Source organism: Phoenix dactylifera, unplaced genomic scaffold (genome assembly GCF_009389715.1).
Source record: "Phoenix dactylifera cultivar Barhee BC4 unplaced genomic scaffold, palm_55x_up_171113_PBpolish2nd_filt_p 000781F, whole genome shotgun sequence".
In the NCBI taxonomy this organism is placed as follows: Eukaryota; Viridiplantae; Streptophyta; class Magnoliopsida; order Arecales; family Arecaceae; genus Phoenix; species Phoenix dactylifera.
Genome location: NW_024068151.1, coordinates 104,762 through 128,353, shown reverse-complemented (window position 1 = coordinate 128,353; position 23,592 = coordinate 104,762). Strand labels below are relative to the sequence as shown.

At 44.9% G+C, this 23,592-nt stretch overlaps 1 protein-coding gene across 1 annotated transcript; it reads right to left on the bottom strand.

Annotated features, from left to right (window-relative positions):
• Positions 1-11,652: 11,652 nt before the first annotated feature.
• LOC120107164 lies at positions 11,653-14,019 on the bottom strand. The gene is made up of 3 exons (XM_039120340.1): positions 13,697-14,019; positions 12,570-13,614; positions 11,653-12,480 (listed from the first exon to the last, which is right to left on the bottom strand). The coding sequence occupies exons 1-3, from the start codon at positions 14,017-14,019 to the stop codon at positions 11,653-11,655; spliced, it is 2,196 nt and encodes a 731-aa protein (XP_038976268.1).
• Positions 14,020-23,592: the final 9,573 nt, after the last annotated feature.

The following is a 23,592-nucleotide window of genomic DNA, read 5'->3' as shown; positions in this document are numbered from 1 at the left end:
TGCACCGAACCACCATAAAATCTTTGTGTTTGTGTGTGGATTGTCTCTTTACTTGTTGCTTTCTATTTACTGCTTTCATTACTCTGTTTTTAGCATCTCTATTTATGCTAATTATCTTAGAAAGCTTTTATTCCGCTGTATTTACTCGAAAAAATTTTTAAAGCCCAATTCACCCCCTCTTGGGCTGCCATACGTGGGCCAACACGCACCTCCTTTGCAATATTTTCCTTGAGTCCTCCGATGAAGATGCCGATGAGCGCATCCGGGGCCCAACCCCTGACTCGGCTAGCCAGCTTCTCAAACTCCTGCTGGTATGCTCTCACTCTCTCGTGTTGCTGGACGCGTGATAGTTTATCGTTGAAATTGATATACTCATTTGGCCCGAACCGAGGCAACAGTTCATGCTCGAACACCCTCCAGGTAATTACAGCTCCCTCGTCTTGATATGTTCAATATAGCCACTGCCACAGTAGTTGGCCTCCTAGTCCAGGTAGAACGAGGCCGTGGAGACCCTTCGGTTGGCTGGAATGCCTTGGCCGTCGAAGTATTGTTGAGCTCAATCGAGCCAAACAATGGAATCATCTCTGGTGAATCGTAGGAAGTCCATCCTGGGATGATGATGGCCCCCGACAAGTTCCTCCCTTCGTTCGAAGCCTCCTTCTCGTGGTGATGTAGTTTGTTTGAGTGGCGTGGGTGGCAGAACCGAAATCTGATGGTGGCGGATGGCCTCCAGGACCTTCATAAGATGCCCATCCACCTGCACCTTCAAACTATGTAGCTCCTCCTGCATCGCGCCCATCTCAGCTTCTAGGTGTTCTATCCTCTCCTCATTCGACATATCCCAGGCTCTGATGCTAGATGTTAGGTTCCAGTCAGAGAAGGGAGAAGACGATGGGAAGGAAAAGGAAATGCTATTCAAAAGCTCAACAGTGAACTAAAATCAGTCATGCAAAACAGCGAACAGCTCTCTTCGGGTGAGAGTAACCCATGGGAAGAATAAACAATGGAAAGAAACGAAAATATCACTCACTCTCTACCCCAAACCCAAGATAGTCTCTCTGTTTTAATAGGGGAATTTGCTTCGCGGTCCAAATTTTTTGACCCCTGTATAACGAATAGTCCCTGTTGACTGTGCATTTAATAAGCGGTCCAAAGACATATCAAATCTCAAAAGGAGACCAAAATACCCCTGACCTGTTTCCTCTTCCGTCGTTCCTCGTATGCATGTCTTCATTTGAACGAGCCCTATTCAAAGTCCCTCAATTCCAGCCCTCGTTCGTCCCCAATCTTCGTATCCTAATCCTCTCTTCCGACGGAAAGAATTCCATAAAAATCTCGCCCGATTCCGCTTGATTTGAACGCCTCGGTTTCGAACCCTAGAACTGCAAATCACTTCCCAACGGTACTCGATCTTCCTCTTTTCTCCTGTTTAGCCGTTCCCCTTTTGGAAAAGTAGAACCCTTCCGATCCGATTCTGAGGAGCAAGGAGATTATTTTCTGTCCCCTTCGAACCGACTTCGCCCTGTTCGTTTGTAGCGGAAGCTTAGGCGGAAGCAAGGAGATATTTTCTGCATTCCTTCAACAGGTTTGTCACCGCATACTTTCTCGAATAATGTATTGAACACGGACGTGATATGCAGTATTGTACGGCATTCCAGGTAGTTGTTGGAATGGTCCAGTGGTTTTGCGGGATTAATGGACAGAGAGGTTGTGGTAGCACATTTGAGAAATTTGTTGTGGAAAATTTCTTCCATTCCGTGCTAATTGTTTACTTTGTTTTAGTTTTTAGGATGATTTATTTTTTGTTGATATTATCAAAAACATAATTTGTAACTATATTTGTGATGCAGAAATCTAAGATGGCCCCAAAGCAGAGTATCGGCCAAAAATCCTCTGTTGGCCCGAGTACTATGGTTAATGGAAGATGTTATTTCAACCACTTTGTAAATTTTATGGTCACCCTAATCCCATTCATGTCTGATGAACAGAAGGAAAGAATACGTGGCACTCCATTTGGGCACATGCTAGGTCTACCGTATATAAAACAGAGTAGGCCTGTCTTGGACACATTGCTCTCCCTTTGGGATAATGTTGAGGAGGGTTTTTGGTTTGGTAGGGTTATAGTGCCTTTTGTAGGGACTGATTTCGCACTAATCCTTGGTTTGAGTGCGACGGGTGATGAGGTGCAACTGCATAGGAAGGGGAGGGTTACGTGTGACCTCATCAACCAGTTTTTTGATGGTGACCACCAGAAAGCCAGTAGAGATGCAATTAAAAGTAGATTACAATTCCTTGTCGGTAAGAGCAGTCGACAAGATGTGGAGGATTTTACAAAATTATGGGTTCTTTATCTTTTTGGGACCATCCTCTTCCCAACCGTACGCTACTATGTCCCTAAGACATTATGTTCATATGTCGATGATTTAGACCGCTTAGGTTCGTATAGTTGGGGTCTTGCCGTTTTCTCTTTTCTTCGGCAGCAAATACCTAGTCTAGCCGATAGTGTGAAGACTAGGAACGTCACAGGCAAAGGGGTTGGTAGATACATGGATGGCTGCACGGTCGCCTTGGTGGTAAGCATCATAAGATGTTTTTTTTAAATTTCATTGTTACGATATATATATTTAGATGTAATTTGATGTTTACAATAATGAATGGCAGGTATGGGCTGTTGAGCATGCTAACAGCATTGTTGGAAGGCACCGGCCACCGTTCATGTATCCACGTCTCGTACGCTGGAACAACACCCCATTTCCCCGCAGGGTGGACGTGATTGCGGATGTTATGAAAAATTTAAAACGATTTGAGGTTTGAATGTTGAATTCTTACATTGGAAATATTTTAACTTGTACGTTAATTTAACTGTTCGAATGCTTTAGGTTATTGAGAAGTTAGAACCAAGAGAGGAGGAGTTGCACCTTCTCTCAGCTGGAAGGCCACAATTACGTGTGCCTGATGAGAGGCGTACGGAGACAGAACATCAACAATCCGTGCACGACGGAACTCAGGTATTAGCAGCTTACTGTGACATAGCATTTACAAACACAAATATATGCACTTTTGAATTGGCATGCACTTTTCACTTGTCGGCACATAGTTCAAGTCTGCACACATTGATGTATGCCTACAGTTTGTTCAATTCATACAAGCTAATTCATTATTGTGTTGTTTTAGATTTCGTCATCCAGCCAAAGTGATCGACATCCACTGCGGAAAATTCACACACGTATCACAGTGCTTGAGACGTGTTTGGTACAACATGGTTTTAGTTTAGCAGACCCTCATCCTATTGGGGATGTTGAGAATACCCGCATAGAACAGCTCGATAAGAGGGTGTCGACAATAGAGAAGGTCCTACGAGATAAGGGCCTTCTGGTTGATGACAAACCTGGTGGGCATGCTACTGTTCCTCCTGAGGTAAGCATGCTTCCTCTGTATAAGGTCTGACAAGTTAACTACCAGTTCTAGTATGAATCGACTTGCTTGATTTAAACAACCTCTTCCTTGGTTACGTGAAGGAGCATACTACAGTTGATCCACCTATTCACGACGATGCTCTTCATAAAGATCATATGCAGCATAGTGCTGATTCGGTGGAGGTATGTAATTTTTTGGTACGTAGTGTTCGCAGTTTTGAGAATGGTAGTATAAATTGTCTTGAAATGCATTTTCAAATCAGGTTATTTCGTCCACTGATGCTGAAGCTAAGAAGAAACAGAGAGCTCCCAGGTCATATGTGTCCTCCTTATGCAAGCGCGTGAAGCTGGGAGCACGCGAGCGCAAGCCATCGGAGAAAGCGAAGGCCATATCAGACCAGCCAAAGACCTATAAAAGGGCTAAAAAAAGGGTCAAAGTTGCCGAAAAAGGTGAGGTTTGTACGGGAATTACTATTGTGTCCGAGGATTCGCCCGCTCGGTCAACCAACATATTCGACCCACCGACAAGTTCATTAATGGAGCTCCAAAAATCGGCTCCAACATGGGAGGAAACCTCTCCCCCGGGAGCGGTATAGAATTGTTGTCTCGTCCATATGTGTTTATTTATCCATATTGAATTTGCTAAGTCTATACAGTTAAGTTTCCTAACCAAAATATCTGTCGTCACCATTTATTTAAAGTTAACGATGTTCAGAGAGTGGCACTGAAACGTAGCTTTCATGGGAAGGGGACAAGTATACTCCCTATTAGGTATGAAGAAGCTATTAAAATCTTCCTCGAAGAACATGAGTTTGGGTAAGTTAATTATATTAATTGACCGTTTTTGACAATTATCGCATTTCAAGTTTCTTAAACATAACTGTTTTATGTAGGGATATAATATGGGAGGACGAAGATCGTACCAAACCTGCATGCAGCCCTGATGCCTTAGTGTAGCTCCTGCATGACAAGGCTCTACGGAGTGACGTATGCTCCTACAATGAACTACTACTGCAAATTGTAATTTGGTACTGAGTGCGTACTTCTTTTATTGCGTACAGGTAATCAATGTGTACTTTCGCATTTTGGAGCTTCTGCCTCGTGCCACTAATGAGATTATTGACAATCCATGTTTATATTTGCGCTGCGAGATCCAGGTTTTGAATTACTGCTCATGATGTCTCGTTCTTACATTTTTCCAATTGAAATTCAGCGTGCCATCTAAGCTGTGTTAAATAAATTGTATGCAGGCTGCCGTGCTCCAGCATCTACTATTGGATTACCTCTCAATTACCACTGATGTTACCAAAAGAATCATAGAGGCATTGCTGCCCAGTATTCAAACATGGCTTCGGGAATTCAGATGTGCCGATCTTCAAAAGTGTAGATATCTCTTCATTCCGATGAATACGGGATGGCATTGGTATCTACTTTCTCTGGACTTGAAGGACCAGCGTTTCGAATGCTACAACTCCTTGTGGAGTTTCGACGTTGGGGAGGACGCTGTTAGATATGTTGGTATCACTTGTGAAACCTAATATTACTGAGAACCTTCTTTAACAGGCGTATGTTCTTAAAATTTTGCATTCTTCACATTATTACAGGCTTCTTTTGTGAGATCGTGGCTAAACGACATTGTCGGATTTCGTATCCCAGAATTAGCATATTCTGAAATTCGACAATGTGTACAACAACGAAATGATAGTGTTGACTGCGGGGCATACATGCTTATGTTTGCAGAGGGACTTACCCGAGGTAGCACGAGACCATTAAAGGAAGAATTGAAGGATCCATCTTTATACAGGAGCTGGGCTGCAGGGAGTATTCTATTGCATTCCGGGAGCGTTGCCAGCGTTAGGTTTAGGTCAATGTACCCTGGGAAGACTTGTATAGAGAAATCGTAGACTACGTGTTGTATCACATGAATGCAAATTAGTTGTAAAACTTGATTGTAAATGTGTTATAAAGGATGTTTGTCCAACTGTAATTTTCTTGTTCTCTGTAATAAAACATTTTCAGACATAATATCATTATTCTGTGCAAAGTCCTTATGTATTGGCAATTTTTCCAACTCCCTGTCATGCTCATCGCTTAAACGAAAAGTCTACGGTGACTTATTAAACTGAGCCACCTAAAAATTGATTTATACAATACGAGTTTATCGTAACAATATCATCCTGCACAAAAGTAACAATGATATGCATCAACTTTGGTGGTTTCATAAAGCGTGTCAGAGTTTGAGAAACTGTCGACTAACATTCATGTGGTTGAATCCTAAATTCAGAGGTCGACACTGGCACACCACGAGTCGAGTCTGGCACAGCATCCTAAATTCAGAGGTCGACATTTGTTCGCGACGAGTCAAGCTAACTCACCAGCCACTCTTAAGGGATGCAAACCTGAATGTCCGGAGGTCGACTCTGGCACACCAGCCACTCTCTGTGTTGGCTCTGTGCCACTTAAGGGGTCGACTCGCCATTCATTGGGGTCGACTCCCTTAGACTGGAGTCGACCCCAGCACACCAGGCACTCTTAAGGGTCGACTCCCTTATGTCCAGAGGTCGACTCCAGTCTGCCTGAGGTCGACACTTAGGCTCTGGCTGTTTTTGGGTGCTCTCTGTCTTGCCTCTGTGCCACTTAAGGGGTCGACTCGCCATTCACTGGAGTCGACTCCCTTAGACTGGAGTCGACCCCAGCACACCAGGCACTCTTAAGGGTCGACTCCCTTATGTCCAGAGGTCGACTCCAGTCTGCCTGAGGTCGACACTTAGGCTCTGGCTAACTTTGGGTGCTCTCTGTCTTGCCTCTGTGCCACTTAAGGGGTCGACTCGCCATTCACTGGAGTCGACTCCCTTAGACTGGAGTCGACCCCAGCACACCAGGCACTCTTAAGGGTCGACTCCCTTATGTCCAGAGGTCGACTCCAGTCTGCCTGAGGTCGACACTTAGGCTCTGGCTAACTTTGGGTGCTCTCTGTCTTGCCTCTGTGCCACTTAAGGGGTCGACTCGCCATTCACTGGAGTCGACTCCCTTAGACTGGAGTCGACCCCAGCACACCAGGCACTCTTAAGGGTCGACTCCCTTATGTCCAGAGGTCGACTCCAGTCTGCCTGAGGTCGACACTTAGGCTCTGGCTGTTTTTGGGTGCTCTCTGTCTTGCCTCTGTGCCACCTAAGGGGTCGACTCGCCATTCACTGGAGTCGACTCCCTTATGTCCAGAGGTCGACTCCAGTATGCCTGAGGTCGACACTTATGCGTCGCTGGCTGTTTTTGGGTGCTCTCTGTCTTGGCTCTGTGCCACATAAGGGGTCGACTCGCCATTCACTGGGGTCGACTCCCTTAATCTAGTTAACATTTATTTCTTTCCCCTTTTTTAGCAATCTTCTGGATGTTACGAATACACAATTACCATAGAATCAAAATATCATTATACAAGCCATGTTGGTCAAAAATAGAACATTTCATTGCAATTGTTGACATTACATAAATATATTACAATGAGTCTCCTCGAGACCTATTAAACTCTTGCAGACAAAATAACCTTAGTTTCTACGAAAAGAAGAAATCATGGGGCAGTGAAACTCGAAGAAGCTCTTGGCAGTCTCCCCATTACAAGACCCAGAACTTCTGAAACTTTCTGCAGAATGGCTGCAACTTCAGAGTTGGACTGGAGATAGGACTTGTTCAGGTCAGCTAAAGTCTGATTGATCTTATGAAGTGATTGTAGAAGTTTGTCGCATACATCCTGTGCATTTTCATTCAGATTCTCCATGTCCTTTCTGACAGATTGTTGAAGCTTTTTGGTCTCCTCTTCTATGTCCACAAATCTCTGGTACTGTCCTTGAAGAAGACATCGAAGACTGACCATTTCCGCCCTCATTTCAGTGACCAATTCACACACGGTTGCATTGGAAGGTACCAAGTCTGTACAAGCAACATCTCTAGAATTTCTTAGCTCTTGCACGATATCATCCCTTAGTGCTCTGAACTGCTCAGCACTAAGTCTAACTTCAGTGGGCTGCTGAGTTTGGGCAATTGGTTCTTCAGTGGGAGGATGAAATGATTCTTCATTTTCGACAGGTCGCTGCTCTTCTCTATGGCACGCACTGCTCTTCCCTTCATCTTTTCTTATCCACTGACCATCTTTCTTACGAAAACCCATTCGATGTAGCGACCGGTCATTGTAAGTATCCCAATGACCAAGAGTTGTAGATGGTTCCCCTTCAGTATTTACACCGAACTCCTCGAAGACTAAGGTTAAGAGCATTCCATATGGCAAGGATGCCCTAGCTCTAGAGGCAGACTCTACCATGTGTCTAATAATCAGGTGAGGTAAACTAAGGGGGCTACCGTTCAGAATGTGGAAGATAACAAGAATATCTCTTTCGGACACAAAATCAAACCTACCTGTTTTCGGAAAGAGGATTCGGCTAACAATATGATGTAATAGTCGATTTTCCACACTAAGTCGGTTGGCCGAAATTTGCTCAAGTGGACTAACATTTTCTGTGCCAAGAAGATATTGAATGCCCAACACTCTATTTTCTAAAAAATCTTCGGTTGAACCAGAGGTTGGGATGTTCACAAGACTCCCTAGGGTTTCCGGGTTTAGCAGAATTGGGGTTTCCTTTACCACACTTTCAATGGTAGCAATTCCGGTTTTGAGATTGGCATAGAAATGGCGAACAAGGTTCGGGTACGTCGGAATGTCAAGGGAACATAGGGTTTCCCAACCCATGGCTTTCAGCTTCAGACCTATGGTAAAACCCTGGGCTTCTAAGAAGTCGAAATCTATTTTCCTACCGAGAGAAACACGACGAGTCACCAAGAGTACTTGCCTAGGAGGAGATGGAGCATGCGGACGAGGAGGAGGAACGTCGTTTCTTGCCTTGGACCTTCGCTCGGTTGCTTCCGGAACATTACTTCTCTTCTTTGAAGGCCGCACGACCTGCTTCCTCGGCATGGCGACGGATGGATGATAGATAGAGAGGAGGGAAGTAAGGAATTGGACGAACGAAGAGACGCAAGGAGCACGGGAAGGGAACTTAGGTCGACTCCACGAAAATAGAAGGGAAGAGGGAGTCGATTGACCTCAGGTTTTATTTCCTTATTGGAGTTACGGGTCGACCTCAGGCAAGAAGATATCGACTCCTACGAAATGGAGTCGACTCCATCTTGATGAGAGGTCGACTCGTAGCTTGGCTGCGTACACAGGCGCTATTTGGAATACTCTGAGAGAGTTATGGGGTCGACTCCAAATATCAGTCGGGTCGACTCAATCGTAATAACTGTGTTCCCAGAGAAGCTAACTGTGTTCCCAGACAAGCTAACTGTGTTCCCAGACAGCATGCTAACTGTGTTCCCAGACAACCTAAGTGTGTTCCCAGAAACAAGCTAACTGTGTTCCCAGAGAAGCTAACTGTGTTCCCAGATAACCTAACTGTGTTCCCAGAAACAAGCTAACTGTGTTCCCAGGCAAGCTAACTGTGTTCCCAGAGAAGCTAACTGTGTTCCCAGACAAGCTAACTGTGTTTCCAGACACTCCATAACTGTGTTCCCAGAGAAGCTAACTGTGTTCCCAGACAAGCTAACTGTGTTCCCAGAACCAAGCTAACTGTGTTCCCAGAGAAGCTAACTGTGTTTCCAGACAAGCTAACTGTGTTCCCAGACACTCCATAACTGTGTTCCCAGAGAAGCTAACTGTGTTCCCAAACAAGCTAACTGTGTTCCCAGAACCAAGCTAACTGTGTTCCCAGAGAAGCTAACTGTGTTCCCAGACAAGCTAACTGTGTTCCCAGACAAGCTAACTGTGTTCCCAGAAACAAGCTAACTGTACAAGCTAACTGTGTTTCCAGAGAAGCTAACTGTGTTCCCAGAGAAGCTAACTGTGTTCCCAGACAGCAAGCTAACTGTGTTCCCAGAGAAGCTAACTGTGTTCCCAGACAAGCTAACTGTGTTCCCAGACACTCCATAACTGTGTTCCCAGAGAAGCTAACTGTGTTCCGAGACAAGCTAACTGTGTTCCCAGAACCAAGCTAACTGTGTTCCCAGACAAGCTAACTGTGTTCCCAGGCAAGCTAACTGTGTTCCCAGAACCAAGCTAACTGTGTTCCCAGAGAAGCTAACTGTGTTCCCAGAGAAGCTAACTGTGTTCCCAGAGAAGCTAACTGTGTTCCCAGACAGCAAGCTAACTGTGTTCCCAGACAAGCTAACTGTGTTCCCAGAGTTTTGAGTCGACCTCACCGAGTTTTGAGTCGACCTCCGTGCAGTGGGAGTCGACTCCGGTGAAAGACGAGTCGACTCCTTAGGTGGCACGGAGCAAAGACATACATGCTAACTGTGTTCCCAGAGAAGCTAACTGTGTTCCCAGAAACAAGCTAACTGTGTTCTCAGAGAAGCTAACTGTGTTCCCAGACAAGCTAACTGTGTTCCCAGACAGAATGCTAACTGTGTTCCCAGAGAAGCTAACTGTGTTCCCAGACAAGCTAACTGTGTTCCCAGAAACAAGCTAACTGTACAAGCTAACTGTGTTCCCAGAGAAGCTAACTGTGTTCCCAGAGAAGCTAACTGTGTTCCCAGACAGCAAGCTAACTGTGTTCCCAGAGAAGCTAACTGTGTTCCCAGACAAGCTAACTGTGTTCCCAGACACTCCATAACTGTGTTTCCAGAGAAGCTAACTGTGTTCCCAGACAAGCTAACTGTATTCCCAGAACCAAGCTAACTGTGTTCCCAGACAAGCTAACTGTGTTCCCAGGCAAGCTAACTGTGTTCCCAGAACCAAGCTAACTGTGTTCCCAGAGAAGCTAACTGTGTTCCCAGACAAGCTAACTGTGTTCCCAGACACTCCATAACTGTGTTCCCAGAGAAGCTAACTGTGTTCCCAGACAAGCTAACTGTGTTCCCAGAACCAAGCTAACTGTGTTCCCAGAGAAGCTAACTGTGTTCCCAGACAAGCTAACTGTGTTCCCAGAACCAAGCTAACTGTGTTCCCAGAGAAGCTAACTGTGTTCCCAGACAAGCTAACTGTGTTCCCAGACACTCCATAACTGTGTTCCCAGAGAAGCTAACTGTGTTCCCAGACAAGCTAACTGTGTTCCCAGAACCAAGCTAACTGTGTTCCCAGAGAAGCTAACTGGGTTCCCAGACAAGCTAACTGTGTTCCCAGACAAGCTAACTGTGTTCTCAGAGTTTTGAGTCGACCTCACCGAGTTTTGAGTCGACCTCCGTGCAGTGGGAGTCGACTCCGGTGAAAGACGAGTCGACTCCTTAGGTGGCACAGAGCAAAGACAGAGAGCAGCCGAAATAAGGGAAGCCTAAGTGTCGACCTCACCGAGTTTTGAGTCGACCTCCTTGCAGTGGGAGTCGACTCCGGTGACGGACGAGTCGACTCCTTAGGTGGCACAGAGCAAAGACAGAGAGCAGCCGAAATAAGCGAAGCCTAAGTGTCGACCTCATCGAGTTTTGAGTCGACCTCCTTGCAGTGGGAGTCGACTCCGGTGACGGACGAGTCGACTCCTTAGCTGGCACAGAGCAAAGACAGAGAGCAGCCGAATTAAGGAAAGCCTATGTGTCGACCTCACCGAGTTTTGAGTCGACCTCCTTGCAGTGGGAGTCGACTCTGGTGAAAAGCGAGTCGACTCCTTAGCTGGCACAGAGCAAAGACAGAGAGCAGCCAAAATAAGCGAAGCCTAAGTGTCGACCTCACGGAGTTCTGAGTCAACCCCAGGGCAGTTCGAGTCGACCCCAGTGAAAGGCGAGTCGCCCCGTTAAGTGGGACAGAACAAAGACAGAGAGTGGACCTTAGCTCAGCCAAGCCTAAGAGTCGACCTCTTTTCCTACCGAGTCGACATCGGGACAGATCGAGTCGACTCCAATATTTTCGGAGTCGACTCGTTAAGAGTCTCAGATTAGGCAAAGTCGAAGGAAAGCCGGGAAACGGGATTTTAGGTGTCAATATAAATTTTTCCACGCCATATTCAACTATTGTAATTGTCAGAGCTGACGTCGAATGCTATGCCAACCGTTGATTAACTGTGTATCATTACATGTTTGTAACAATTTTTTAACTGCATTCCGGTTTGAAGTAACTGAATTAAAATCTAACAAAAAATCAACATATACAATTCAGTTTGCACTTCATTAACATCAATACAAGAGTTTTGTTCTTAATATGCTGTGACTAACATGAAAATACATTGCAGGTATCTCGATACATTCTTCATAATGTCCATATTCTTTACTTGATGACCTCATTACAAGTCCTTCTATTGTGCCCAACCTTCCCGCATCGTCCACATCTCATTTCACGTACTGACTCCACTTGCGAAGGTCTTCTCTTCTTTTTAGGCCTGCCAGGACGTGTCTTTCTTATAGGGGGTAGAATGTGAATCTCTTCAGAGGCACTTTGGGGTTTCTCCATGTCAGGAATTGGACTGATTGCTTCGGCATATGTTACTCTATACAATTCAGCTTGGAAGCAATTGTCGGTGAATTGGTATAGTGATCTGCCGTCCTTCTCGATGCATGCACAAGCATGCTTACATGGCATGCGGAAGATTCGCCACTCGCCACAAGAGCAGCTACACATATGCAGGTCAACTTTGCATGAGTAGTTGGTATCCTTTACATCATATATCATTATGTTGGACGTAAATACAGCTAATCTCCGACCATCTTCCGCATTTTTTTGCAACACTTTCTCCGCATCAGGACAAAGTTGAGATTGAATGCTATATCCTCGATTACGCCGTTGATGCATCATCTGCATTATTTGGATCCTTATATGGTCAACCATCTGAGGCACAGGGAGATGACGAGCCTCCAGGACCCAACTATTAAAAGACTCTGCCACATTCGATGTCATGATGCCCCAGCGTGGACCTGGAAATACAGCATTCGCCCAATGCTCCGGCTTTGCATGTAGGAGAAAGGTGGTAGCACCAGGGGCTTCTGATGTAAGCTTTGCAATTAGCTTTCGGAATACAGTAAGCCTTGGTGTATAGGCAGCAGCATTTAGTAAATCAATGAGCCTCTTTCTCTCAGCTGCACGATAATGGACAAGGACCTGCATTGATAATTAAAATCAAATATACCACATGCTACATTACTTAGATACTTTGTAGTTTAAATTATTCATAATATGACGATGCAAACCTGATTCTTGAAGTTTTCTTTCACATGACGTATACAATATGAGTGGTAAGAATCAGGAAAGTACTTAGGCACGGATTTAATAATGCCCTGATGTCTATCCGTCATAAATGTGAACTGTTGACCACTATACTCAGTACAACTATGAATAGCTTCTTTCAGAAACCGGCAAAACCATTTCCAATTTTCATCACATTCTATATCTACAACACCATAAGCTATAGGAAACATATCATCATTTCCATCTTTGGAAGTGGCTCCAAGCAATACACCTCCATCCTTATGCTTTATAAATGTGCCATCCATAAAAATCAGAGGACGACATCCTTTTATGAAACCCATTAGTGAAGCATGAAAACAAATGAATAGACGTCTGAATCGACCATCAATTGTTTCGTACTCTGCAATGCTGCCGGGGTTGGTCTGACGAATGGCATCGCAATACCAGCGAATCCGTTCATAAGATAGCCGGCTGTTACCATAAAGATCCATCATGGCCACCTCCTTACCACGCCAAGCTTGATGATACGGCAATTCAACACCATATTGTCGTCGAATATCCTTTACAATATCACTCGGCTTATATAACGGCATATCTTGAAGTTGATCTTTAACAATTTTGGAAACCCAACGTTTTGAAGCCTTTGGATGAGACCGCACTTGCAATCCTCCTCCACATGTGTGGTTACAGTGCATTTTTTTAATTGCAAACTTTTCACCATTCCCAAGGCGAGAAGCATGAATACGCCATTCGCAACCTTCATAAACACATTCTACAGTAACTCGATCACGATCGTTCTTCACGAAGACAAAATTCCTGCAAATTGCAATGCAATAGTTGCGAATGGTGTCACGTAGAGTTTCCACATTCATGAACTCCTGACCAACACCCTCTATACTATTTTTCCAATCATCCAACGAATTTTTTTGACTTGCTTCCTCTTCAATTGCGGCTCTTGTTTCTTCAACAACTTGACCAAAATTACTTGAGCTACCCTTCGAAAAATTTTTCCCTCTCGAACTGATTTCAGCACAATGCGATGAGCCACTGTTCATACAATAGGATAAACATTATTTTAGCAAACTTACTAAAATCCGTTGCACAAAACAATATTTAAAAAAGGGAATACCTCTCAATTACCACAGCAGCACCTTCGATCAAGGTTGGAGAATGAGTAACAACCATCTCGATCACCTTGGCATTTAAGTTGACGTGTATTTCATGCATGTTACGAACATCCTTATCGCTCATGAGCGTAACAAGCATTTTAGACTTGTTTGGAATATAAAACTTAACTTCTATCATTGTAGAAGATAAATGTCTCCACCTTTCAACTATTTCCTTAAAAATTTGATCAAGAATTGTGTCTTTTGAGATGGAAATAATCACAGCTTCACTACCATAAGAACAAATGGCCATAAAAACAGAGCTACCAGTGTCTTCCGAAGCCATGACAATGGAAAAAAGAGGAGGCAATGAACAGATAATTCCGAATTGCAAACAGACTTAGGAATATAGTGGAGCAGAGTCTCACTACACAGAGAAAGAGGGACTATCAGCGTTCTCTCAAACAGGGAACCGGTAAAGAGTAAGATGTAGTCTCAACGTTTTTAGGTCAACACAAAGGCTCGACATGCTCTCTCCCTATCCATCTAGCATCCATCCTAATGGGTGCTTGTCTCTTCCCAGACCAAACAATCTCCATTGGCAAAGACAAAACAGAGAAGAACGGAGACAAAACGCATACCCTGTTGCGGCCTATTTTTACACCTTTTTCCCGTCTCAAAATCTTCCTCGAAAGCCATCTTCGGTAAACACCTTCCGTGGGATCACCAGGGGCATCCACGCTTAAGGGCTGCAAGTCGGATTTTTACTTCGGAGCATCTTCGGTAGACAAAAACAGAGTGTTTCCGGTTCCAAAACAGAACGCGGTACCTATTTTTTTCCCGCTTCCGATAACCTGGGGGGTACTTAAGTAACCTGGGGGCACTTTGGGTACTATATTTTAAAGCAAACAGTAACTTAGGGACCGGGAATTAAAGATCCATGAAGCGGTGGACCGGAAGTTTGTTTTTGGGTCAACCGGGACCTCTTGTTCCAGCGGGGTCTTTTGAGGGACGGGAAAGTAATTTCCCGGTTTTAATACTCCCTTCCCACTTGCCACGAGAGACCCGGGCCATCATTCGTCAGCTCCTCACCATCACTCATCATCTTCCCATGTTCTCTTCCCCTTGCTTCGGAACGCATTTCTTCTCCTCGTCCCACGTAACCGAGAGACCTGGCCATGCACACAGCTTCAGTTCTCCTCCTCCGGAACGTGCTCCGCTTCCGCCATCTTCGCCGCAAGGCTCAGTCTTCCTTCCGCTCCCCGTTCCATCGCGGGCGGCTTTCCTTCCACTTGCGCAGCTTGGCCTCGAGCTGCTGCTTGCTCCCACGATTCCGACTCGGCGGTTTGCGTGCGTGGGGCGAGGTTCATAGCCACCAGGTAACGCGGTTGGGTCTCCGAGCCCGTTGTGGTCTGGTAGGCATAGCGAGCCTATCAGATGCACATGTACATCTTCCATTAATCATGCTGTATATATAGTCCATGTCTCTTTTTGAATTGTAATGCTTTGACCTGCACATCATGCAATTCATGGGTCCTGTGGATCCACTCACTCCCCCTCAGCCCATGTTGCATGGACCGCATGATGGTCGTCTACATGGTTTTGACACTGGAGTGTTAAATTATGATGACTAAAGGTTCTACTTCTCAAAAGCTTTTCTGCTTCTAAAAACTCAAGTTTTCAAAAGCTCTGCCACTAACAGTAATCACAAATAGGATAACTAATTGCATGCATAAGAAAATGTTTAATGCGTCAAAGCTAGCATGGGCACAACTTAAAGAAATTCAACATGCACTTGCCACTGAGTTCGCATGTAATATCCTATGTGTTTGTGCGTCGAATAGTCTCATGCAGATAGTTCATCTCTTTCTTATGCCATGTTTTTATGCTTTGGAAGCATTCTTTCTTCTTCCCACACAAGGTAATATTTTTTTATATATATATTCATGTTCCCTTTAGAAAAAATGATCATGTAAATAAAAGGTATGTCTATATAGAATAATTGTACGTGTTTAGTTTTAAGACTCTGTATGGTTTTCAGCTGACTAGGGGATGGCGAAAGTTTTAAGCAGCGATAACCACCACTTGACCGGTTAACTACAGGTTGGTTGAAGTGCTCTCAATTTGACCACGACTTTTTTGCTGAGATGGTCGAAATTGTGTTTGTTTGTACAAAGAAGCATGATTAAATCCCATTTTTTGTGCTAGATAACAACTGTGCATTATTTCCACTTGGATGGAAATAGTCCTGTCAAATGAATTTCATGCATATCCTAATCCATTGCAGTAACATATAGCCGTGGCTTGGTCATGAAAAGATATCGCTGGGATCCGCACAGTTGCCTAACGTAACGATGCATGGTCATTCTAAATGTTGATGATCTCTCGTAATTATTCTATCATCGTCATCATCACGATCTACAAATACATGATTGCAATATGAACAAAAAAAAGTACAAAATAAAAAAAATGTAACCGTTAAAATATTTATAAAAAAAAAAAGTAATTTTATTTTTTTGTTTCGTTATATTCGGTACATCTCAGAGATTACATATACTCGTATACAGGTTCTATACAAAAAAATAATATAGTCTGATATAGAATTGCACTAACAATAAAAAATATTACTGATTAATACAATATGTGATTTCTAAAATCACCCTAACAAAATTATGCTAATCAACAAAATGATATAGGTTGATACAGAATCACGCTAATAAAAAAAAAATTATGGACTATGCTGATTGTTATGGCATCCTTAAAATTATGCTAACAATAATATAAGTATGAGATGCTCAAAATTACATGGGTCATTCCATAAACTCACCCCACCCACCAAAAAAAAAAAAAAGAAAATGAAGCAAACACTAAGGATGGAAACGGGATGTACGTTAGGAGAGATACATGCACCATTGAAAATAAACATGCGACAGATCTTTCTACATGAAAAAATATTGGTGCATACGGCTTCACGGCATCTCGAACCTATCGTGGCTTAATTAGAGACACATGATACTTTTCCTTGTTGGAGAGAAAGATTGGGCCATACGCATGTCGCCTAGCAACGGGCTGGTAATTCAATAAGGTGTTGGTATCATTTATATCCTCCAACTACCTACAGCAACACCAATTAATACATGATTTGATTGCACGTCGATAGTCCGGACGTTGTACATCAGCATGGCCCACCACTAGTTGACACGTTATTTTCTTTTCTCGCTAAAATGAATAGTTTATATTAGCCCATAAGATACTACTATACTCGAGAAATATGCTTACTTGGAAGGCCCTCCGTCCTTCAACATTATCCAGATATTTTTGAGCAATGGATGGTCGCAACCCGTTCCCCCAGATAACCTATTCTTTCCTTTGGGGCTCATTTAGTTCGTGGGAGAAGAAAAAGGAAAGTATGGTTAACAAAAAAGTAATGAGATGTCTCTTGTTTGGTTAGAGTTTTTAAGGAAGAGAGACAGGAAAGTTGCATTCCCGTGGAAATATGATTTCTACGTTTCATGGAAAAATCTTTTCCATTAGAAACATGAGAAAGTTACTGTTGTGGTTCGAATCTGGCCGGAGGGTGACCACGCCGGAGGAGTCGAGGGAGCTGCAGGTCATTTGGAGGAAGAAGACAGGGGCCACCTCCAGCGTAGCGGCAACGGCGGACCTGCACAAAGCCTCACCGGTATTTTCGGTGAGGGCCCTCCGACGATCAAGTTAGAGAGGGATAAATTTGATCCAGCCAAAAGTCCTTTAGAAGTTACTTGACCAGGCTATTTGTAGTCCCGGTGGAGAGGCCCAGGTGGTAGAGGCATTATCCGCCCTCATCATGAGAGGAGGGTGGCTCCGAGTCGAATGGCGCGCAGCTAAGGCTGGCCGGTGGCGTGCGGCATTGTTCGTTCTCGAGAACGGTAAGGTGTTGACAGTCGTAGCAGGGTATGGCCGAAGTAGTCATGGTGTTGTCCTTTAACTGTCGAGGGCCAGCTATCAAAGCATGGCGCGGTGGAGTTACAATGTATGGCCATGTAGAAGGGCGTGGGTGCACACATGGGTGCGGCAGTTGGTGAGGCCGAACCCGTTGAGAGGTCGCATCATATGTTTGGCGAGGTCGACTAGACGGATGCTGAGGATAGCTCAGCTCTCCAGGTTCCGAGGTGTGCTCGGTAGAGCGCCCCAAGCTCGAGATTTGGGGCGTACTACTAAAGCGGTCGCCCCGAGCTCGGTCGGGGCGAGTCGGCGAATATTGGAGGTCGATGGAGCTTTTGGCGGAGTCCGAGGCCGGGATGATTCTAAGCCAGACCGAGGATTCAACCGATCAGCGTCGTTATTTATTGGGCCAAAATTGGGCGGACTTTTTGTTGTGGGCTAGACAATCTATTTCGCCCCTCATCATTTGCCCCCCGTTTCCCAGGTCGAGTCGCCTTCCAACTCGGACGAAAGAAGTAGCTGGATTTTTGATCGTCTGGCTCTCCAGTCAAGCACTTATGTAGATATGCGCACCGAGCAGGGTATGCATATCTTATCAAGGGCCGATTACTTCTGGTTGCACTTCGCGTGGCGAGCTTAGATAAGTTAGGTTGCCACATCAGCTGAAAAGGAAGTAGCTACGAGAGTTTTTTTAATGCATTGCGTGTGCACTTCCTTTCGAAACGTCGCTGGGCAGAATGCGAGGGGCCTCATCAATGCCCCATTTTTGAAAGTGCCCGTCATAATGACCAGCCTTTAGTGCGGCAATCTGGGAAGATTTGGTAAGACGGCTTCGGGGCATGCCGCGTGGTGAGATCTAGCTGCCCTGCCGTTTTGGAAAGTCGATCGGGATCGCTGAAGCAGGCTATATAAAGCCCTGAGAGGAACCTTCAGGATCTTTATTTCCTTCTTTTCATTGCCCGTCGTCGCCCCTCTTTTGAACCTTCTGGGAGGTCTGTGGAGCATTTCAAAGCTTTCCGATGAATCTCTCAGCGGCTTTTCTCTGCTTCTTTTCTTCGGTGAGTCCCTTAGATAGGTGTTCTCACCCTTTTCGATTGCTTGGAGGAGCTTTTCCCATGTTTTCTCTTTCTTTGTTAAGTCGGCCACCTGGGGTCTCTTTGTACTTTGACCTCGAGGTCGGCTTTTCTTGTACTCGGCCCTAGGCCTTTTGATATTAATGAAGTATACACTTTCTCTTTCAGTACCTTGTACCTTTTGTCAAGTTTTTGAGCTCACGTTGCCTTGCCTTTAGAAATCTAGCCATGCATTTGAGCTTGTTCCGTCTCATGTTCGGTTACCAAACACCGAACCGCACAGCTCAGGTTTGCGCCTGGTTTGCACAGCAGGAACTGTGTTGAATGTCCGCCAAAGTTTTTGTAGTCGGCGTTTGCTTTTAATCTTGGAGTCCGCTACTCTTGAGCTCGTCCGTTGGTGCACCCTGGGCACCTGGATCGGGCTTCAGCCCTATTTAGCTCTCGTATTGTAGCTTAGGGCAACTTCAAGATAGGAGGCCGTTGCGGGCTTTGATGCTTCTCAACCTTCGAAGTTTTTGTAACTCTTGCTGAGGCACTTAGAATAAAGTCAGGCTGCATTCGGACTTTCCGCCGCCCCTCCACTCACATCGGTACTGGCTTATAAGATCCTGCGGATGGGGGTGCTCTTCAATGGCTCCCTGTTGATACCGCAGGGCATCCCGAGCCGAACTTAAGGGACGACTTTGTAGATGCCCCCCACTCAGATCGGGGGTGACTTATAAGATCCTACGGATGAGGGAACTCTTCAGCAGCTCCCCGTTGATGCCGCAGAGCGTCCCGAGCCGAGCTCAAGGGACGACTTTGTAGGTGCCTTCCACTCAGATCGGGGGTGACTTATAAGATCCTACAAATGGAGGAGCTCTTCAGCGGCTCCTCGTTGATGCCGCAGGCATCCCGAGTCGAGCTCAAGAGACGACTTTGTAGGTGCCCTACACTCAGATCGGGGGTGACTTATAAGATCCTGCAGACGGGAGAGCTCTTCCACGGCTCCCCGTTGATGCTGTAGGGCGTCCCGAGCTCAAGGGATGACTTTAATTTGTAGGTGTCGTCCACTCAGATCGGGGGTGACTTGTAAGATCTTGCGGACGGGGAAGCTCTTCACGGCTCCCCGTTGATGCCGTAGGGCATTCCGAGCCGAGTTCAGGGGACGACTTTGTAGGTGCCCCCATTCAGATCGAAGGTGACTTGTAGGATCCTGCAGATGGGGGAGCTCTTCAGCGGCTCCCCGTTGATGCCGCAGGACATTCTGAGCCGAGCTCAAGGGATGACTTTGTAGGTGCCCTCCACTCAGATCGGGGGTGACATATAATATACTGCAGACGGGGGAGCTCTTCAGCGACTCCTCATTGGTGCCACAGGGCGCCCCTCCACTCATATCAGGGGCAACTTTGTCGATTGATGCAGATGGGGGAGCTCTTTAGCGGCTCCCCATTGATGCCGCAGGGCGCCCCTAACTCAGATCGAGGGTGTACTTTGTCAGTCACTGCAGACGGGGGAACTCTTCAGCGGCTCTCCATTGATGCCACAGAGTGCCCCCCCACTCAGATTGGAGGCGTGCTTTGTCGATTGCTGCGGACGGAGGAGCTCTTCAGTAGCTCCCCGTTGATGCCGCAGGGCGCTCCCCACTCAGATCAGAGGCGACTTTGTCGATTGCTGCGGAGGGGTCGGCTCTTCAGCGGCTCCCTGTTGATGCCGCAGGGTGTCCCCACTCAGATCAGGGGCAACTTTGTCGATTGCTGCGGACGGAGGAGCTCTTCAGCGGCTCTCCGTTGATGCCGCAGGGCACCCCCCACTCAGATCAGGGGCATGCTTTGTCTTTAGATCCTGCAGCCGCGAGGCTCTTTGGTTCTTGATTGAAGCTGCATGGCATACCAAGCTGAGCTTAAGGGACGACTTTGTAGACGAATCCTGTGACTGCGAGGCCGTCGGGCGCTTACTTTGTTTTTGGGGGGCATCCCGAGCCTGGCTTGGGGGACGACTTTGCTCCTGTGGTCGATAGGGCCTTTTTGGCTCTTAGTCGACTTTGCTGGGCGTCCCGGGATTGAACCTGGGACGTCCTTATGAATTCGCCATAAAGATGACCATAATATGCCGAACTAGTTGGAGCATTTTAGAAATGCTTGGTAGCTTTTAAAAGTCGCCTTCATTGATAATATATTCGAAGATTTTCAGAATGCTAAGTTTGAGGAATTGAATACTGTCTAGGGATTCCAGCTTGTAAGCTTCCGGCCACTGGATTCGGATGACTCGGTATGGCCCTTCTCAGTTTGGGGCGAGCTTTCCCTGCTCTAGAGGTCGGAAGGCTTTGGCCTTCCTCAAGACGAGGTTGCCGACCTTGAATGACTTGGCTTTAACTCTGGAATTGTAGTATTGCGCTGCTTTGGTATCTCGCTATGCGAATCTGGGCGACTTCTCTTATTTCTTCAAGTAGATCCAGGTTGCCTCGAAGTCGTGCCAAGTTTGTGGTAGTGTCAAAGCTCTCGACTCGAGGCGAGGGCAACCCGACCTCAAGAGGGATGCTGCCTCCGTGCCATAAGACAAATTGAAGGGGGTCTCTTTGGTGGAAACTCAAAAGATCGTCCGATATGGCCAGAGAACATTGTAGAGATCCTTCGCCCACTGCCCCTTTGCCCGATCCAACCTGGCTTTGAGCCCTTGTAGGATGGTCTAGTTGGTAACTTCTACTTTTTCGTTGGCTTGTGGATGGGCCACCGACGTATAGCATGTTGGGAATTGTATCCAAAGAGTCAATCGTCAGTGTGCTGATGATTGAATTTTGTAAATGAATTGACAAATTAATAAAGTGTTATTTGGCATTGTTCATCATTTCATTGTACATCTTCAAATGAACTCTTATATGATGAAGTCCTTAGAACTTGTTTTATGATAAAGGAGGATTTATCTTCAAGTCCTTAAACCTGTTCGCGACCAAATGATTTGCTGTTAATAGGACGATAGCATTGTCGAGATTAGATTGTTGTGAGACATATACGTTGGTGTCCTCTTAATCAAGGAGTGTGGAGACACTGATATGTCATACAGGTGAAGTGTAGGAGTACATTTCACTGAACGTGACCAATTTCGGAACACTCTACTGTTGAGAGATGTTCCCAGTGGATATGGATATAAGTATTCCTCAGACCTGAGATCACCATAGTGACTAGCAAGCAACTCATTGTACTTTGGTACCGGACTAGCAGAATTTCTAATTCTGGAACGGAAGGTTACTGGGTGTAGTCAAGTACTTGTGAAATCAGTGCATGAGTCAAGATGAAATTGACCCCTCCTGAAAATAGGAGATAATGCTTTGTGTTCAATTTAGCAAAACCTTGGCCAGGGTAATCCTTGTGAGGTGTCACAAGATTTCTAAAGTTGATCACATAGAGGATGTACTTATTAAAGAATTGACAGAACTTTGAAGTCATCCAGGCATTAGGAGTCAAAGGGATGAATTATACAGTAACCATAGTCCAGGATTCCAGAATATTTGCTTCGCATATATTCGGCCTATCCGGACGTTGGGTACCATTGCTAGATGGTCATTTTGATTAGTACAAGAAATTAATCTTATTCTACCGGCTTAGGTTCGAACCTATGGGGTCACACGCATAGAAGTTTGTAGGTTGATCAAATGGCTGATTGATAATTAAGAATCATTTAGGGATAATTTGGTCAATTCGATTGACAAATTATCCTAAGCAAAAGTTACATTAAAATAATTATTAAATTATTGGAGGGTTAATTAGTAATTGGATTACTAATAAATTTAATTTGATTGAATTATTGGACTTTAATTAAGCTAAATTGAATTAGATTCAATTTGGGCTAAATTAGGGTTTGACCTAATTCGACCGGATTCGATCTGAGCCGATTGGGCATAGCCTAATTGATCGAACTTGACCCAATTGGATTGGGCTTGACTCAAGTCAATTAAGAGTCCTTATTTGATGAGGATTAAGAGTTCAAATAATTAGAATTTATTATGGAGAAAAATTCCTAAAATTTAGGATCCTAGCTTTCTTTCTTGGAGAAGAAAGATACATCATCCTTATCTCTAAAAGCAGTAGTGCCTATCCTCTTTATTTTTGAACAATTTTTGGCATGAGGAAAGAGGATGCGTGGGGCTATTTTTCAGAAAAATATGGCACCTCAAATCTTCCTAAAAAGATAGGAATCAAATCCCTAATTTGTAGAGACTGCATGGCGCATCAAGCAGGGTGGCGTGCAGCTGAAGTTTGGAAATTTTATCAGCCAAATTCATTGGCCAAAAGAGGTGTGAGGCGTGGGGGGTCTTTTGACAATAAAAAGACCCCCACACCTAGGGTTTGCAAAAGATGATCTTTAGAAAGTGTTCTAAATTTTGGAAAAATTATGAGAGACAGCCATCTTCTCTCCTCCTTCTTCTCCTTCATCTCCATCTTTCATCCTCTCGAAGAAGAATCAAAAGTTGAGTGCTTCGAGGGAGAAAAGATCAGCCACTACAGCACCTCTGCACGAGCTAGTACTCCTGCAGTTGTAGATCTTCCTAGAGCTTCGCATGGACTCTTCGTAAAGGTCGGACGCGTGTGCGGCTATACAAAGTGATCAAGACATCATCAAAGTTCTCAAAGCAAAAAGGTATAAGATCTGATCTCATTAAAAATTAAGATTAGAAATCAACTAGGTTGCTGAAATTCTGCATGACTACATGTTAAACATAGAATCATGCCTACTTGTTTAGGATAAATATTTAAAGTCATGGATCTATTTTTATTGTAGAGATATGATCTCTAACATGCATAGAAATTAAATAGTTTAATTCATGCTTTCGCTGTAAAATTTTTAAAAATATATGCATGCAACCACCAGGGTTCCCAACATAGTGGTAATTGATGTCGAGCTCGGAACATAACTCATCAAATCGGGCATTATCGAATTGGCGG

What these genes read in the sequence shown, in the direction of transcription:
- LOC120107164 (XM_039120340.1), bottom strand. Translation starts at nt 14,019, where the DNA reads ATGGCTTCGGAAGACACTGGTAGCTCTGTTTTTATGGCCATTTGTTCT. An exon ending in GCTGCTGTGGTAATTGAGAG is followed by an intron (nt 13,615 to 13,696) that starts GTATTCCCTTTT and finishes TTGTATGAACAG; the next exon opens with TGGCTCATCGCATTGTGCTG. An exon ending in AAGAAAACTTCAAGAATCAG is followed by an intron (nt 12,481 to 12,569) that starts GTTTGCATCGTC and finishes TTATCAATGCAG; the next exon opens with GTCCTTGTCCATTATCGTGC.